The sequence below is a fragment of the Sceloporus occidentalis genome, unplaced genomic scaffold (genome assembly GCF_023333645.1).
Source record: "Sceloporus occidentalis isolate IW3139 unplaced genomic scaffold, rSceOcc1.0.p SCAF_104, whole genome shotgun sequence".
NCBI classification, from domain to species: domain Eukaryota; kingdom Metazoa; phylum Chordata; class Lepidosauria; order Squamata; family Phrynosomatidae; genus Sceloporus; species Sceloporus occidentalis.
In genome coordinates, this window is record NW_028317084.1 from 1,433,183 (window position 1) to 1,452,670 (window position 19,488).

General features: G+C 40.0%; 1 protein-coding gene across 1 annotated transcript in view; it reads left to right on the forward strand.

The window, feature by feature from the left end:
* Positions 1 to 476: 476 nt before the first annotated feature.
* Positions 477 to 19,488, forward strand: part of LOC149283428 (uncharacterized) — a 301,635-nt gene continuing 282,623 nt past the window's right edge. Inside the window, exon 1 of the mRNA XM_089497578.1 lies at positions 477 to 795. Coding sequence (XP_089353704.1) covers positions 735 to 795 — 61 coding nt within the window. The 5' untranslated portion in view covers positions 477 to 734. The remainder of the gene's footprint in view (positions 796 to 19,488) is intronic.

Here is a 19,488-nt window from a genome sequence, read left to right on the forward strand (position 1 = left end):
ACAGATTACTGTAAATTTTGGCTGGGAATCCAATTTGCATCATTTTCTTAGAAGTCACATGATTTGGATTTCCTCTTGTTTATGATAGATTGAAAATGCCTTCCAGATGTTTTTAATTATCAAGAAAACAATTAGGAGGACAAAATGAACCTTAACAAAATTTCCTCTCTCTTTTTTTAAACTCACGATATTTGAAATAGCCAACAAATTGACATACTGCAGCTACCTTATCAAACTGCCACACACATCTAAGTATGAATTTGATATGGCAGGGTCAGTGTTTGACTAAGAAAACCAGCATTTTTGAGGGCAGAGCAAACCAAAGGAGAACGTACTTTCAGTTCCTGTTTCCAAGTGAGATCATCATCCATCCCAGCCCCTTTCTATTGATTGGGTCTGCTTATACTTCCTACATCAACATAAACACTGTTCTCAAGTTGAAGGGAACAGCCTGTTGACATGGTGCACTTCTAAAGTTTGGAGGCAGGGATGTGAAAGAGAAAATAAAAAGAAAGATGACATTTAGCTGCTGCTCTGGGGTGCTGACGCTGGGCTGTGGGAAGAGCTTTTCATGCACCAGTGCTGGACCTACGCCAAGTGATTTGCTATGCTTGGAGCAGAAAGAAAACACAATAAAGGCAAAAAGGACAGCTGATGAATTTCCAGGACCATACACATAGGGGCAAGACTGTAAGCCTAAAAAGACATTTATCAGGCACTGAAGGAAGTTGGCAATGGACACTGGTTACGAACCTTTAAAAATCTACCCCGACCCAGCCCCTCTTATCAATGCAGGTAACGCTCTGTTCTTCATAATTTAGAGCTCTGATACAAGCTGTATGTATTTGATGGGGGGATAAGTAGACAGAAACCACAGGAAACTGATGTGGTAATGCTTGCGCTTGTGTTGTGTTTCATGGATCACTGTGTTTTCTTCTTTTGACATGGTTAGCAAAAAGAGGGCCTTACTGTTGAATCCTCTGCGTATCTAATCTAAGTCACAGCTAGTTTGATGGAACCTCTTCCCAAATAACAATGCACTGCCTGAAACACAGGTAGAAGATGAAACAGGGTTGTTCAGTGGAGGATATTAAGTTATTAGCTGTTTGTTGGACTGATTGTCAAATTGTTCTCAAATTCAGATATTTGTTGAACAGCCATGATACCTCTCTGAAAGACCTGCTCCCGCTATTGATCTTCCAATGTAAAGTACTGTGACAGTTGAGGAGTCATGGGGTGTATTCTAGAAGGTACTCTGGGTTCACATGAGACAGAGATTGATATTTCATGGTGTGAAGCAGCATGTGTACTCCAAATTGGGATATAAAGAATATTTAATATACAGTCGCCCCTTCTTATACAGTCGCCCCTTTTATACATGGATTCAAGCATACATGGTTTGATTTTTTTTTTAAAAAAAGTATAAATTTCAAATATCAAACCTTGATTTTCCATTTTTTATAAAGGACACCATTTTGCTATGTCATTATATTTAGTGGGACTTGAGCATACACGGATTTTGTTATACACGGGGGATCTTGGAACCAAACCCCAGCATATAACAAGGGTCCACTGTATATGTATTCAGAAATGTTAGAAAAACATGTTTTTTGAGTGCAGAGAAATCCAGATGATAAGAATTCTGAACTGATGAGAATCTGTGCAGCTTGGGACCTATTATGTGCAAAATTCATACATAGTTATTTTATGCAGAAAACCAAATTCTTCTACATTTCTGTACAGAAAATTTTATTTCCTTTGCAAAAAATGCTGGGTGTTATGTAAAACAACGGATCTAATTGAATGATTCTCATTTTGGTATAAAATAATCATATTCCACCAAATGACTGAGGGCTTCACAGGCCACATGCTTTTTGATCAGCACTGGGACCTAAATAAGCCATAGTTGTTATGTATAACTATTCCACATTATTGTGTTTTCTAAAATTCATTACATTCAAAATGACTACATATCGTGTATCCTGGTTTCTCCAAATCTTAAGTACAGTTTACACTGTACATAGAAGGCACTTCCATATCATTTGCACTTTGACAAGCTATTTTTCTGGTACAGTACTTCAGCAATGAAAACTGTATGGCCCTGGGGCGACATGGAGCCTGTGGTACCACACTATGTTTTTTTACAGGGTCCCATGCATCACCAAACATGAAGTCACTAGCTTAGTATATTGTGGGAATGCTGAGGATGTCATTTATCTGAATTGAAACAAAATATTTGATAAGTTCCTCTATAATAAATTGTTCAAAATGGCAGCTGGAAATGACATTACATGACTTTTGACATAACAAAAAGCAATGGTACAACTTACTAGGGGATGGAGTAATCCCTCTGTCCCCTCTACAGACTGCACAAGTAAAATATTATCTTCCAGGTATACTTCTTAAAATGTCATTCAGGTTTCTTTACAGCATAAAATTACACAGCAATAGACTGACAGAGCACAGAAACACACACATTTATACATGTATGAATGTCTGTGCATCTGCAAATGCATGCATAGAGAGACACATACATAATAATACACTTGCAGTAGCGGTTTCAGGCCTCAGAAATGAATTAAAGTCCTTGCAAGCCAAGAAACTAATAGATGCCAAGAAAAGCATGACGTAAAACTTGTATACAGTTGCAAAATGGAATAACTCTGAAGGAAATTATGCTATTCTATTAGAGAAATTATGCTATTCTAGTAGAGAAATAAAAACAGGATAGGCATTGGTTTCTTTTTTTAAAAGGTTTACAAAAATGAGAATGATTGGCTTGCCACTCCAAAGCAATACCATGAGACAAAAAAACAGCAATGGTGGATTACACCTGTATTTCAGCATGTCTATGAATCATAGTTCCATAATCATGAGCCTCTTATGAAAGAAAGAAAGAAAGAAAGAAAGAAAGAAAGAAAGAAAGTGCTGCAAAGCATGTTGGGAGACAAGTTTACAGTTATTTGTGCCATAGGCATAATAAAATACTTGAGTCTCATCCCACCCATGGCGAAGTGAGAAATTAACAGCATGCTGGCATTTAAAGATAACTTAAGAAAGCAAAATAATTGGTTCTGATCTTTTCTGGTTGGCATCATGATATTCTAATTGGCAGCCAATCCACTGGGGATGTGCATGCTGCTATCTCAGAGAAGACCAGAACCAGCTCTTGAATACCACAGTTTCTAAGTGCTGGATTTTGAAATTCTGAAGTCACCTGCAAAGCAGATGTGAGTGCTATGCCTTATTATGGACAATGGGAGGTGTAGGATGAAAAAAGGTAACTTCCTAAGCTCTGCAATAGCCATAAAATGTACTAAGAAGCTCACTGTTTATATTTTCTTTTGTTTCTTCTATCTGTTTGTAGTACAAAGTGGTGGAGTAACATTTCCAGTGACTGAGTTTTTGGTTTCCCTCAGCAAAGCAGCTGTGTTAATACCATATGTGCTAGACAACAGAGGTGGCAGATAATTTTATCTCTCTTCTCCTTTGATAAATAAAATTCACAAATGTCTCAGGATGGAAAGAGTGTGAGATTTATTTATTTATTTTAAAAAAAGCATGGGAGAAACTGATGATAGATTCCCCCCCCCCCAAGTCTTTAAGTTTGAGTGCTTGGTTGTTAAAAATCTCACTTGAATCCTCGTGTACTCAGCCATACGAGTTATGGTTGCACTCCCCCAAAGATGCACATTAAGTTTGGGTACACTCCTGGACTCCTGTGAAAATAAAATTGTGTGAAAAACCTGTGATGTTTTGCACAATTTTGTGTGCTAAACCCCAACTTTTTTGTTTCACCCCAGAAAGTCCCCAAAATGCAGAAAATCTCATGGGGTGTTAACAATGGGGATGTCTTGGTATAGTCGTCCCTCCAAATTCGTGGCTTTGGAACGCACAGTTTTGATTATTCATGAGGTTACTACCTCCCCATCCTCACTCCCTCACTCCTCCCTCCCCCATGCTGCTTTCCATCCCCTCCCTCCTTACCGCCTTCTTTGTCCCCCCCAGTCCTATCTTTGCCTTGGGGGCTGGGAGGGGGCCTTCCCTCAGTCTGGGGGGGAGTGATCCAGGGTGTGTGGGCCACCAGGGCCTAGAATCTACGCACCATCAGCCATTTGATCCAGCCCTAGGGCGACTGGACCAAGATAGTGAGCAAGCCGGGAGACCCTCTGCTTCCTCTCCCAGCCCCATTGCCTTGGAGTAGCTCAGCTGATCCAGCCTCAGGGCAATGGCGCCAAGAGGGAAAGCAAGCAAGCAGCCTTTAGCCATAGCAGAGAGGGTGGGGCATGCACCCAGCGGGAAGAGAGATCACCATGATGGCCAGCCAGCAGGGTGTAGATTACAGGCCCTGGTGGCCCCAACACACCCTGGCTCACTCCCCCCAGATTGAGGGAAGGCCCCCTCCCAGCCCTCAAGGCAAAGCTAAGCCTGGGGGGGAGAAGGAGGTAAGGAGGGAGGGGAGGGAGGGGATAGAAAGGAGCACAGGGGAGGGAGAGAGAGAGGAGGAGGGACTTGAATATCTGTGAAATTTCAAATTACCAAGGGGTCCCAAAATGGATCCCCCATGAATTCGGAGGAGGACTATATTTCAAAACATTCTTTCTTGTTAGGAAGAACAACGTTTGTGAGTGTTCTTTACATCCTTAGTCTGGTTGGTGACTGTATTTTGAAGAGTAGACGCTGTCCTTTATCTGAGGGAGAAAACTATATGGGATTAGAGGTTTTTTTCCCAAGCTTAGAAGTAACTAGTTATGAATAATTCGCCTTAGTTACCTCTGTTTGTTAGTAGCTAAGGCTAAACTAAGACATGTTATGATAGTAACGTGTTGCAGGACAGAGTCACTTCATTTGAACAATAACTATGTGTTTTAGGTACTTCTTATAAGTACAGTTTGGTCCCACTAAAAAGTGGCTTACTTGTTGGTTCATGCTGTGCTTTGTACTGCTTTTTAAAAACTGTAATAAGTCAATAGCTAACTACTCTGGGAGGTCTTTTCTCATAGTGTATACAGTCCATCCTCGCCTTACGCGGGGGATCCGTTCCGGATCCCTCCGCATAAGGCGAATTCCGCCTATGCTCGAGCCCCATTGGAAACAATGGGGCTCGTGCGTGGCGGCGCGGGCGTGCGCAGGGCGCAACGGGCGCGTGCGCCCATTCAATTGAATGGGACGCGCCGCCCCTTTCGCCCCGCGCGCGTGCGCCGCAGATTGAACACGTATGCTCAAGGCCGCGTATGGCGCGCCCGTGTATGGCGCGGGCGCACTGTATAAGAAGAAATTTGCTTCTCACAGAAAATAAACATTATAAATGTTTTTAAATGGGGGAAGGGGGATGCAATCATGTTTTCAAGTATTATTCTCATGTTCATTGCAGCTGATAGCCATAAAAAAAAGCAAATGTAAAGCTGAAGTAGTAAACTGGAAGTAGTGAATCGAGTATTGATAATCCTTCCCCTCCCTTGGGAAATGGGTGAGATGGTGTATGGCAAACCATGTATTTGCATTGCATGTCATAATTCCAGTGCGTGAGATAGTGTAAGGTATTTTGGCTGAGCTGCTTGTGGGAGTAACATCATTCTTTCCCCAACGCAATTCCTGTTGCCCCAGAGAATAGGGGCAGGGAGGAATTTGTGGAATATTTACTAGCTAGGTCATCCATCAAAGAATATTTATTTCTTCATTAATTTATTTTATGATTGTTGCACAGGTTATTTGGTGCAGCATTCTACTGATCACTCTTTGTTCAGAGTTTACAAACCATGACTTGATGGGCAGTGTAGCTCTGCTCCCCCCACCCCAGTGTGTTGAGATTACTCTCCAATTAATTGGGCAAAGAAATTGGAAAAGCAGAGAATTTAATTCATTTCTGACTGAGGCCATAATTCTGATAATGTTTGCAACTTTTTACTCTCTCCTTTTTTTAAAAAAAAAAAAAAGTATCAACTGGACAGATCTTCATCCCAAATTATTATCTCCTCCCCTCCATCAATTTGAAGTAAGATGAAAGACAATATGTTCCATGAAAGTCAGCTTTGATTTTCTCATCAGTAGATGTCAAAGGTTATTAGACAATTAGAAATTTTACTGAATTGGCCATAGTTCAGTTCTGAAACATATATTTTGCATATACAAAATATCTTCCTTCTCTTGCTGTATGACTGGGATATCTGTCTCTAACAAAATTCAAAACCCACAAAAGAGCTATACTTTTATCAGCCAACCAAAATGCAGAAAAGGCATCATGCAAGCTTTCAAAGCTTCACTGGTGTTTTCATTGGGGAGAGATGTTAAATATTATACAAGAGAAAAAGGGTGAAGATGTTTGAGTCACGGTCTACCTACATTCTGTCTGACATGTTCTATTTTCAGTTAAGATGGAATTGAGGGGTTTCAGTGCAGGCAGAGGCCATTTCTTCTTGGCCATGTGAGGACCAGGGGGGGGGGGCAAAGGGCAATAAATAACAGGTAATAAATTTCAACCATTAGCAACAGAAAAGTAACTTCCCTTGAGAGCCACCTGTCCTATGTGAAGCTAATTGCTCCTTTCAAAGGCAGAGAACATTGACATTCTTGAGGAGTCTCAGTATTGTTACATCTGGAAAAACATTTATGTGCCGTATGTATGGGTAAAACTCTATCAACAGGTGACCTTATTCACTGCCAGCCACTGGAAGACCATCCAGTAGTTGAGCTAGCTTCCCTTTGAGTCTGATATCCTAATCAAGACAGTGTAAAAGGGCCAATTATTGAAAGGAATTAGGGATGCAATTCTTCACTAATTTTGGTCTCACAGGAAGCAAACAGTAATTTGAACTATTTTTCCCACTTCAAAAAGGTCTTTGAAAATTGCACTGTAGCTTTGCAATTCCACTTTAATAGCGGTGGTTCCATACTATGGAATTTGGAGAATTTGCAGTTTAGGGAGGACCACATAGAATTCCCAGCCAAAGAACTTTAGTACCTTACTGAAATACAAATCACAGGATTCCATAAGATGCAGCCATGGTGCTTAAAATTGGAATCATACTGTTACAACTGTGAAGTTTAAAAGAGCCCTTAACTACAGATTTGTAACAAATTTGTAGGTTCACATTTCAGTTGAAACTTACCAAATGTATGGTTCTCAAACTTAAACTTGAACCTAAATGAAGACTAGCCATGAAATCTGAATAGTTCCAATGTTTGTGATGCAGTTCACCTGAAAGAAACTGATCTTGACAGAATTCCTAATCTCTCATCTTAAAATGGAAGATCCATGCTCAATGGAAGTTCTTTTGCTGGCTCTGTGTAGATCAGGGGTGCCAGATCCGGCCCCGCGAGGCCTTGGGACCTGCCCGAGCCCGGTCCTGCCACTGATTGCCGCCGGCGCGGGGCCAAAGGCCACTCGCGCAAGAGGCTAAAGGCCCCGCGCCAGCGGCAATCAGGCAGGACTGGGCCTCTCGTGCGAGCAGCCCTCAGCTGGCGGACAGGCAGGGCCAAGGAGCCCCACTTCAGCGAGGCTCCTTCGCCCTGCCTGTTCCCCTCCGGGCAGGGCAGGAAGGGGACGGGGGTCCTCCTCCTCCTTCCCTCCCTTCCCGTGGCTGCCAGACAGCCGCGGGCAGAGAAGGAAGGGGGCGGGGGAAGAGGAGGAGGAAGAGGAAGAGGAGGAGGAGGGAGGAAGGAAGGAGCAGGAGGAAGGAAGGAAGGAAGGAGGAGGAAGAGGAGGGAAGGAGCAGGAGGAGGAGGGAGGAAGGAAGGAGGAGGAAGGAGGAGGAAGAGGAAGAAGAAGAAGAAGAGTAGCAGGAGGAGGAGGAGGAGGATTTTCATTCCATTTGTACAGGTCTGCTTTGTTTAACAATGATAGTGGTGATGATGATGATGATGATGATGATGATGATGATGATGATGATGATATCAGTTAGTTTCTGAGACATGCACTCACTCTTTCTGAAGGTGAGACAGTGTGACTTTCCAAAGTGCATTTCTGTGTATTTTCAGTGCTTTTAATGCTAAAAGGTCTGCTTTAACAATGATAGTGATGATGATGATGATGATGGTGATATTGATATCAGCCAGCTTCTGAGGCCCAAATGTCCTCCATTTTGATCATGCCTAAGAAACATGCATTTATATTAACATTTTTTAAAAATCATTAAAAATTTTTGCATGTCCTCCATTTTTTAAAAAAGTGTCCTACATTTGAAAATATTGTCCTATATTATTTAATTAATTATTTGTTTATTTTTTGGGTTCAGCCCCCCAGTTGTCTCAGGGACAGCAACCTGGCCTCCAGCTCAAAAAGGTTGCCTACCCCGGTGTAGATTAAAGTTGGTATTCAATGTTGCACTAGCAGAAAAAGTACAAGATTTAGCATTCTTCAATGGGCATTTCTGCAAACAATAATGAAAGAACTAGAAAAAGTAATAACAGCTCCCTGTTAGTGAAAGGAGGACATGATGAGCTGTGCAACAGCTTGCACTAGTGGAATTAGAGTCATAGGTCTAGCAAGAATGAAAATAGTAGATGTAGTAGACATGTAGCAGAATGATCGGATGCAGTTCTAAAATGTGAAACAAGGGCCCAGTATAGACAGGCAAAAATATAGCTACTTTGGGTCACTTTGGAGCTATGGTGTTTAAGTGATGCACACGTCCTAACAGTCCGGAAGCTGTGCCAAAGCCATGCTCCAATCCTTAGGACTGGAGTGTGGCTTTGAGTAGCTATATTTTTGCCTGTCTGTACTGGGCCATAGGGACTGAACAGACCGGCAAAAAGAGTCAGCATCCCAGTGGCTTGGGGATGTGATGGATGCACAACGCACACACACCAAGCTTCCAGGAGGCCACCATGAAGCCAACAGAGTGATGGCATGGCAGCAGCATTGTGGCATTTCAGTGGCATGGCATTTAGACACTGCATGCTGCTGAAACGCAGAAAAACCACCACTGTGGCAGTGAAGACACCTTTTTCCTGGTGCAAAAAAGAGCGGCATTTTGTCACTTCTTTTTGCACTGGGAAAATGCTGGGTTGGGGTGCAGTTACCATGGCCCCAATCTGGTGCTCAAAGGGGAGGCGGCAAGTCGCTCCTTTGGGGCAGTATGTTTTGCTCCTTAGTGAGTCATCCAGACGTAGGGCAGCTCTGGTAGGCAGTATGAAATAAGTGAGGTGGCACAGTTGAGTGAGTAGAGAACTGGGGAGGAGGAGTTGGTGATGAAGTGTCTTTGGGTGGGTCTACATCACCCATAATACTCTGGGCTACTCCTTGAGTATTATAGCCCCAAAGCTGTCCCAAATTCCAGCCATTACCCCTGTGTTCCAAAGGGCAACTGCCTACCCATATCTCCTGCCATGCCACCTGGTACCAGCACCACTGATGTGAGTCTCTCCCTCAAAGGCTGAAAAGGAGGAACCCAACATTAGAATCATAGACTGATCACATTTTTAAGGCACATTTTAAAGTACGGATGGCCTAGATTCAATGTGCTTGAAGTATAAAACATTGTTTATTTGATAAACCTTTGCTGTTACTGTTTTTACATCAATGTCTGTCAGCTGAGGGTTTGGGGGGAAAACAGTTACACCTATATACACGTGAACTCAAATAGCACACATTTGCGACCAAGGGTTGTAGTCACCCTAGAGAGTCCCCAAATTTTAAACCCAAAGAGTGGTTTAAAAAAAAGTAGAGGCAAGATGAGGGGCAGGACTCAGGCTTGGCATCTGCATGAGCACTCTGGTAGATGTGATCTATCTCCTGCACTTGAGATTGTTCCCCTTCTTTCTCATTCTAGAAAGATCCAGAAATTGAAGGAATAAATACACCAAGGCTAATGTTACTCTCCTTTGAGAGATATCATTTGTTCGATAGAGTAGTTCTATGTTAGCCATGCTCACAGGTTCCCAGTAGAACTCTACAATGATGTTCAATTTGACAACTCAACGATGTGCTTCAAAACATGATTTGGCCATCATTATGGTTCTCACACTTCCTTTTCTTACCCACAGTCCTCTCTTAATGGATTAAAATACTCAAACTTCAGCATGTTATTTATTATGTTGTCATTTCCTAATTCCCATATCAAATGATTGGCTGCAAGAAAAAAAGAGCTATTTAAATTCCTAAGTGAAGTGCCCTTCTAATGCAACCCATCATCTCACGTAGTGTTAGAAGTGGTAACTCAATCCACTGATGATTTCTTTCCCTAATTCTTATATAGTTCCCTTCCTCTTGCCCTTGTGAGATAGGTGAGAAGGGTAATCATCCTTCCCATTCTAAAATAAATAAATAAAAAATTCTTCTATTCTTATAAAGTTGAATCCCATCCCAGTTGGCGGTTCCTAAATTTCAGACACCAAATATGAGTTCTGCTCTATTGAATCAATCATTCTGGAAAATTTCTGTCAGAAGAAAATCTTTCATTGGTAATAAGGTTTTCCTGTGGGTTTTTAGAGACTACATGTGTATTGTATGAAAAGTGAACATTCTGATAAATGTATCCATCATGAAGACAATATGAAGCCATCACTAGTGCTTCTTCTACTGGGCTGGCTTTGGCATGAGGCAGAGGGCAGCTGCTGCTTTAGGCAGTAGATTTTAGCATGTTATTTAAATTTTAAAATTGACTTGCTTTTTTATTCTGTTTTGTGAATGTGGTGATCTGGAATTGTAAAACTGATGTTACATCAAGTTGGAAATGGACAGCAGAGTTCAACATGAAAGAATCAATTTTAACATAACATTATTTGAAATTTCTCAGAATTGAAAACTTCTTGGGTGAAATCTCATGCTTGACCGAAAAGTACTGTTTGTTAGTTTATTGAAAAATATCATTCCTGACATTTACACTAACAGCCCAAATTAGCTTGGGGCCTCATTATCAGCTCTTTTTTTTTGGTATACTCTTGAAGTATCAGAGCATTAATGCCTTATCCAAATGTTCTTTTCCTAAATCTGGAGTGGGTGCAAGTGAAATGAACTTTTTAGTGGTGACTCCCCAGCTGTGATACATTCTTGCTAGACATTCTTCCTTGACACTTGTTTAAGTGTCCTTCAAGAGTTGTGTGCAAATCTGTTTATTCTCCTAGGCAAGTGATACTCAGACTTTTTACCCTTGGAATTTCCTTTACATCTACATAGGGACATCCAACTCAATATATTGTGTTGTTGTTGTTGTTGTTGTGTGCTTATAAGCAATTTCTGACTTACGATGACCCTAAGGTGACCCTATCATGGGATTTATTTATTTATTTATTTATTTATTGGCAAGATTTGTTCAGAGGAGATTTAGCTTTGCCTTTCCCTGAGGCTGAGAGCATGTGACTTGCCCAAGGTCACCCAATGGGTCTCATGGCTGAGCTGGGACCTGAATCCTGGTCTCTGACACAGTATATGAATAAAAATATTTCATTTATTTAGTGTGCATATTTTCATTTGCACATTCATGTATATTCATATTTTAACATTTTATAAAGAAATAACATCATTCAAATTAGAATGGATTTATTTCAGTAAATTCAATATTTAATTCAATGCATGTGTAAATTTTTCACATAACAGAGTTTGAGAAGAGAGGGATCAGAATCTCCAAGTCTCATGCCCTCCTTGAGCAACTCTCATGAACCTCTTTCCACCATTTGAGAATCATTGTCCTAGGCCTTTTAGCATCCATTTCATAACAATTTGCATTATTTAAAACATTGATTAATATTTGATTCCATGATGGGTAGAATGTGTTTCTGCCCTGTATGGTTGTTTTAGTTCGCTGCATGATAGTTTGCATGATAGTGACTGGGATTATGCTTTCTTTCTATTTGGTTTTGCATACCTTTTAATTGGATTTTAACGTAGTTGCTAATTTTAGAAGAAGGTATTTAAGTTATTAAATTATTTTACATTGCTCTGTTGTGCACCATACAAAGAACTTAGTTTATGGAATGAGTAATATATACATTAAATTAAAATGCATACATATATATTTTTAACAACAGCATGAAAGTAATTAGGAAGTACCATTGACATCTATTGAGATTGCTTTCATGGTATAACAGGAATTCAGTTGACTCTTTTACAGGGCTCCCACCATGTATGGTTCCAGTTTATCCAATCCGCACTAATTGAGCATTTGGTATCCATTATAATAAATAATAATAATAATTGCAAGATATATTCAGAGTACATTTGTGTGCATGCAGCTGTTCTTTTGACAGGGATGGAAAGGATATTTGAACATATTCAAAAATGGTCAAAAACATAAATATCCCCTGATGAGGAGAAACTTGAAATGATGAGAACCTCTGAAATTCAGCATTTATTGTGTGCAAAATTTGCAGATAGGATGCATAGGAAATGGCATTTTCTTTACATGCAATGTTGTTCTCTGCACCAAAAGTACTGTTCTCTATGGGGAAATGCCACATGCAAATTTAGCATAGAATAAGTCCCAAAATGGTAAATAATTTTCAAGAATTACAGTGTTGTTGAAGACATTCTTACAGCAGGAAGAAAATTGCTAAAATTACTGTTTGCTTTCTTTAAGAATGAAATTAGTGAAGAATTACATCCCTAAATGAACCCGCTCTGTTTCATGATTGTGTTTCATTACTAAGTTTCATGTAAGTACTGTTAGTAAGTACATTAGAACTCCTGTGCATAAAAAGAACATTTTGAGCAAGCCCTAAATACAGAGCAGAGGTATAAGGAATTAGTTGGAATCACACACTGTTCCTATATATGTTTATTCAGAAGTCTCATGTTGTTTAATCGAGTTTACGTTTAAGGTGACCCTACCTTTTTTCTTTTGGATATAATTTACAGAACCTTCTAATCAGCATGATGAGGGGGTGTTTCTGAAAACTATAGTCTAAAATAGTACAATGAACCCTTGTTTTACATGGGGGATCTGTTCCAGACCCCTCTGCATAAAATGAAAAATGCGTATGCTTGAGCCCCTTTACATATAATGGGGCTCATGTTCACGGCAGTGCGCAGTGGCGGCGGCGCGTGCACGCCATTGTTTTTTCTGGTGCATGGCGCCAGAAGCAGCAGCACTGCTTTCAGCGTATAATGCACCCGTGTATGATGTGGGCGCACTGTATTATATTTATGTATATCTCATGTTTTCACCCAATCAGCTTTAAACATAGCTTAAAACATACAATATTCAAAAGTTGAAATATCATTAAACTATACATCAAATGCAAACTCATTTTTAAAAACAGCTATTAAACACTCATTAATGTTTCAAAACTCTGGGTATAGTATCTGGAATGTCTTTCATTTTAGACAGCTCAAAAGTTTAAAATCTGATGGACACAGAGGCTGATGAGCTGGGGGGGGGGGGGGGGCGGGACCTGGCCCATGTCATCAGGCCAGAGTGGTGTCAAATTAATCCCCTTGAAATATATAGTATCTTGAATGAAAGGGGGGTTCTTAAACTTGTCCACATAATTGTTGGATCTTTTTTTTAAAAAAAATGCCCAAATCACAATATGAACAAGAAACGTGGAATAACCTCTTCCATGTCAAAATAACCACAATATTTCCCCTCAACACTCTTTACTCCATTCTTCTCCTTCACTACCAAATCAACATGCTGGTTTTAAAACTCCTCTTTTGGAGTTCTAACAGAGGGAGAACTCCAGAGAAAACTGCTGACTGAAGGCAATCAGGCATTTAGACAATCAGTTCTTTAAACTCATTTAAAGCGGGACTCACAAAGAGCAAAGCAGGATTTGAATGGACTTGTCTATGTGAGGGTAGGAAGGAGTAGGATCTCAGTTGGGCCTCTTACCATATATAAAGCAGATAACTAGAGTATGCTTTCACTGATGCAAAGAATTTACTAATGTAATGGTTAAGGCACTGGACCATGACTCTGTGATTGTGATCAGCCCCTTTTACCATCTCATCTTTCACCTTTTTGCTCTAGCAATATATATGTGGCTTTGTTGACATGTACTATTCTGTTCTTTAAGAAATAAGACATGGCCAGCATGTGTATTATTGTCAGTGAAGCATGCCTATGAGTATAATTAGGCATGAGGATCTATGCATATACCCACCAAAGGGACCTGATTAAGGCTGATAAATACATGACTTACATCTTATCTATTTTTCAGTATTTTCAGCTACCCCCCCCCCTTTGATAAAAATTGTATGCAAATATTACACATTCATCCCCATACATACTCAATCAATTTAATTTTTTTTCTAAGTTGAAAAGGTAAACTCGAAAGGAAAAAAGTCAGAGATATTTATTTACTGATTAAGGCAGCATCTGTACTGCAGAAATAATAGTTTGACACCACTGTAACTGCCCTGGTTCAATGCTAGGGAATTCTGGGAACTGTAGTTTTGTGAGATGTTTTGCCTTCTCTGTCAGAGAGCTCTGGTGCCACAGCAAACCACAAATCCAAGGATTCCATAGGATAGAGCCATGACAGTTAATCATTTGCATTATTTAGTGTGACTCCACCTTTTTCAGATAGCCCTGAACACTGAAATGTTCTGGATGTTTCTACTTTTATATTTTTTGGGTTACTGCAGTGCTTAATATACAAATTTTCAGCAAAATATTGCTCTGCTCTTATAGGGACAAGGAATAATAAAGCTTTCTCAAGAATGGCCCATCTCTTCTGGTCATAAGAACATAAGAAGAAGATCACTATTGCAAGCAAAAGGGCTATCTAATCCAATACTCTCTTTGGGTTTGGATCCCTGCTCAGCCACAGAAACTCACAGGAAAGTCACAATCTTTCAGCCTTGAAGGAAGGTAGTGGCAAAGCCATTCTGAATAAATTTTGTCAAGATAAGCCTGTCTGGGGGGTGCCCATAAGATGAAGTCAACATTAAGGCACATAACAACAATAACTACAACTACAATGACAGTAAACTTTAATGTACATTCTAGAAGTAGTGGGAACATTCCTAAAGCATCTCACAAATATTATGCAAAGTGTGACAAGGGAGGAGAGCATTGAAAATGTGACACTGTATGGATAGAGATAGACCACTGAGGGAAACCAGTGGCAGAAAAAAATGTTTGCCTAATGATATGGGCAGGAGGTATCTGGGAGGAACTTTCCTGCAAACAATCTAGTGACATCAAACAAGTGCTACTCTGTTTCTAAGAAAGATAATGGAGGGGAAGAACGTACATCACCCATTCTTTGTTCTATTTCCTTTCATGTACTTTTGTACGTAAGACTTTTAAAACACTTTCCAGATCCTAAACCAGCTAACTTTTGTCATAACATACTTGCAAAATGCATATTCCAATAAAAGATGAGTAGAAGATAGGAACATGAATAAATTATGTAGCTAAGTGTGTACACACACTTGTGCAGCATACACAGTAAATTAACATGGAGATTTAAAGTTTAGCTTATGATTCCACTTTGTATAGAGGTCTGCAATCTTAAATTAGAATTCAGTTGGGAAAATCATTTGCAAAATGAGAGAATGGGATTCTTTAAGGTCTTATTAGTAAGGAACAATGAGGGTTCCTTACAAAGTGGAGGACCTTACAAATTTGAAGGTTTCCTCTGACAGATATAGCACAAAGCTTTGCTATGCATACCTATGCATAAGTCATGAAATCAAAGTTTGTTTTAACTCTGAAACAGATTTTCTGTATTTCTAAAATGACATCATAGTTCCTGCTGGGCTGTTTCTATTGTTTGATCATGCACTTATTGCCCTCTCCCCCCTTCTTCTTTTTTGGGGGAGAGGGGTTTAGTTGAAAAAAAGTCCAGCTGAAGAAGAATCCTACTTCCTTTGGAGGTTCCTTTGTAACATTTGAATTGGTGTCAAAAAACTATCAAACGTTTTCAAGTAAGCTGAAGGTCCTGTGATTATTAAAAACAAACAGGCAATAGTTTCCATAGTATATAAGCATATTTCATATTTATCTATTTAGGAAATGTGTGTCCCATTCTACAATTTGAGTATTTTCAGGCCCTGTGTAGGGTCTAGACAAAAAGGGTCTATAAACACACTATACAGGCTTATGAAACTTTCAAAACTTATAGCTGTGGATGGTGATAGTGGGGTGGATGGACAAGTCCAGGGAATGATGCTGTCTTTAGTTTCTTATACAATCTGACCCTTTGCTGTATCCTTTAAAAAGCTGAACACACCCCTGTTTTACTGATTAAACAGAATTTTTCATGTCTGACTAAGGAACTGTTTTTGTGGTTTGGATGTCCCATCAATTTTTACACATAATATTAGCAAAATGTCTGTTATGTTAGAATCATAGAGAGGGCAGGAACCTCAAGGGCCATGTAGTTCAATCCCCTTCCAGTCCAGAAATGCACAGTTAAAGCAGTTCAACCTCTATTTAAAAAGTGTCGGAAAAATAGAGTCCATCACCTACCAACAGAGTCAGTTTTACTGTAAACATCTCTTAACCCCAGGAAGTTCTTTCTTATATTTAGTACTTAAAGAGGAAACAGATGGGCAGGAAAGGGCAGCTTGGAGCCACTTTTTCCAAAGAGGGATTGGGGCCTCACCAACCACACACAGCTTCAATCTGCCTTGAATCCAGCCAAAAAAGGAGCAGATAAGATCCACTCCTTTTTCAGCAGGGGAAAAGCCAGCTTTGCTGGTCCCACCACAGCCCGATGGCAGCTTCATGATATTCCGGTGGCATGCGGTGTGTAAACGCCACACTGCAGAACCATCATGAAACCACCCATATCTGGGCAGCTTCGTGATTTCTGCATTCCAGGTGGCTTCCAGGCAGCTTCTTAATGTGTGGAATCTGAATACCACACTCCGAAGGTATCCAGATGGCAGCTTAAAAGCGCAATCTGTTTGGGCCCTTAATCTCCTTTCTTCTGATTTTAATTCATTTGTTTTGGGTTTGTCCTCTGGACCAGCAGAAACAAACTTGCTCCCCATTCCATAAGACAGATATTTTAAGATGGCTATCATACAACCTCTCGGTCTTCTTCTCCAGCTGAAGCATATCCAGCCTTGTCAAATCTCCTCTTAAGACTTGGTTTTTAGGCCATGTACAATCTCAGCCTCAGAGGAAAGCAATGGCAAACCCCTCGTGGACAAATCTTGCCAAGAAAGCCCCATGATAGGTTCACCTTAGGGTCACCATAAACTGGAAAAGACTTGAAGGCCCACAGCTAGGTACATCACTAAGGTGAGGGGGGGGGGGGCAATAGGCCATGCCCTTAGGGCAGGTGTTACCATTGCTCCTTTAAAATCTTCCTTTTGGCAGAAACAGGCTGTTGCATTCACCTGTGCCCCTTTAAAATGCTAAAGAGATGGTGTGAGTGGGGTGTGGATCAGTGGGAAAGAGAAAGGAGAGGCCCAGTTTTTTTTAAACATTTAAAAATTAAAAAAATATTTTAAAAAATTAAAATATTTTTATTCTTTTACATTTTTCTTTAAAACCATTGCATTTTACCAAATTTTCACTGTAAATACATTTAGGCTGTATGTATGATATTGTAATATAAGGTATAGTTTTGATTTTGCTAGTTGTTTATGTTAAGGAAAATGCAACATGGGATATACAGTGAATGAAATAAAACATGTATGTGAGAGTCAGGGTGACTCAGCAGAAGCAATTAGAAGCCACACAGGTGTAAAAGGTAATGGAATTAGCAAGTCCTAAATGCCAAGGACAGAAATGTAAAGTGGATAATTGAACACACCTGAGAATTGTTAAGTGGTCAAGGCTGAGATGATGAAATCATTAATTGTGGGTTGAACCAAGAAAACCAATGAGAGTGGATCTACACGCCCACTGGGTGGAAACTGACAAGAGTGGGTGGTATGATCCAAGGACTATAATAATAGCTATGAATCCTAATGTATTTTGTGGGTAGTAGTGGATAGTAGTGAGGAGTTGTGTTGGATAGTTTTGGAGCTGTATATAGTAGAATAAAGTAGATCTTTTATATAAGACTACTGAGTTGTCTGGTGTCTTGAGTGAAGATACAAGAGCCAGCTGGATCCTGAAGAAGTGTGAAGACTTCTGTGGAAGCAAGAGTGAGAAGGCTTGGAGAGTTTGTCAGGGTTTTCAGCCTATTCTCTGTAACTCTGCTGCTTTAGAGCAAAGCTTTAGCCACTGGCCAAAACTGGTCAGCGCCGGTGCGTAACAAGGTGGTGAGTTCGAGCCAGAGGTGAAGAGCAACAACTCCCATCATCCCTGACAGTTTATGTCACAACTGTTGTCATTATTTTCAGTAATATATGAGAATTTATGAGTAACATTAGTGCAAATAATACTACTAAGAATTTCTTACAATGTGTTATGGATCAATGGGGGAGGGTAACACCAGGAGTGACCACACTGAGTGATGCCAACAACAGTCTTGTTTGTCTTCCTCTGGGCATATTAGAGCTTGGTGACATACTTGTTAAACTGAAGTGCAAATCTATTTCAGTATACCAATACAATGGAGCTATCAAAGAACTATCGATTTATCTCCAGCCAGTCCTCCTTTTCTGTGAAAAAAAAACTTTTTTCTAAATGAATTTGTGCAAAGAATTAAAGCCTCTTACTGCATAGACCACGAAAAGCTATGGTTTGCGCTTACAGGAATGGGCGTGCCAGAATATCTGACTGCTCTGAGGACTTCCGGCCGGAAAGGCCGCTGGGGCTTATAGGTGGCTGGAAGTCCTACCCTTTCCTGGCCTCCCAACCAATCTGGGGGGCTGCTGGGCAGGATTTCCAGCCACAAGGGAGGTCTCGGTCCAACAAAGGTTGGGAAGAGCTGCACTAGCAGAAACAAACAAAGACCTGGAGCGATTACTTCAAGGAGAAAAATGCCAAGGTTGGTTTAAAAAAAAAAGTAATGACTTTGAAAAATCTAGAAGAATTCACCATAAACAACAAGAAAATTGAAACAGTGAAAGTAGTCCAAGCTACTGCATTCTCCATCACTATGTATGCATGTGAGAGGTAGACAATGAAAAAAAGCCAATAGGAAGAAAAGAAAATCTTTTAACAACAACAACAATAATAATGATAGCCCGCCCAATCACAAGGAATCCAGGCAGGTTACAGCAATAAAAGTACAGAGAATACAATAAAATAAAATACAAAAAATAAATAAAATACAATAAAATAAAAGAGAGTGACATGACACAACAACAACAACAAATTAATTATAATTTTTAAAAAGTAAAGCAAAGTTGATTCCACTCCTTTTGTTTCATGATCTGTATTGATACATCCTGTAAAAAGGAAAATAAACAAACAATAAGAGAACACATCTTACAATGGGTCCTTGGTATCCACTGGGGTTTGGTTACTTGTTCCTTCTCCCTGCCATGGATAACAAAATATGTGGATCCTCAAGTCCCATTAAATACAATGGCAGAGTAAAATGGTATCTCTTACATAAAATGGGGGGGGGGGGGAAATGAAAGTTTGCTTGTTGGAATTTATATATTTTAAAAATATTTTCAAACCATGGATGTTTGAATCCATGGATAAAAAAAATCCATGGAGGGCTGACCTTTCCATTATACTGTGTTAAAAG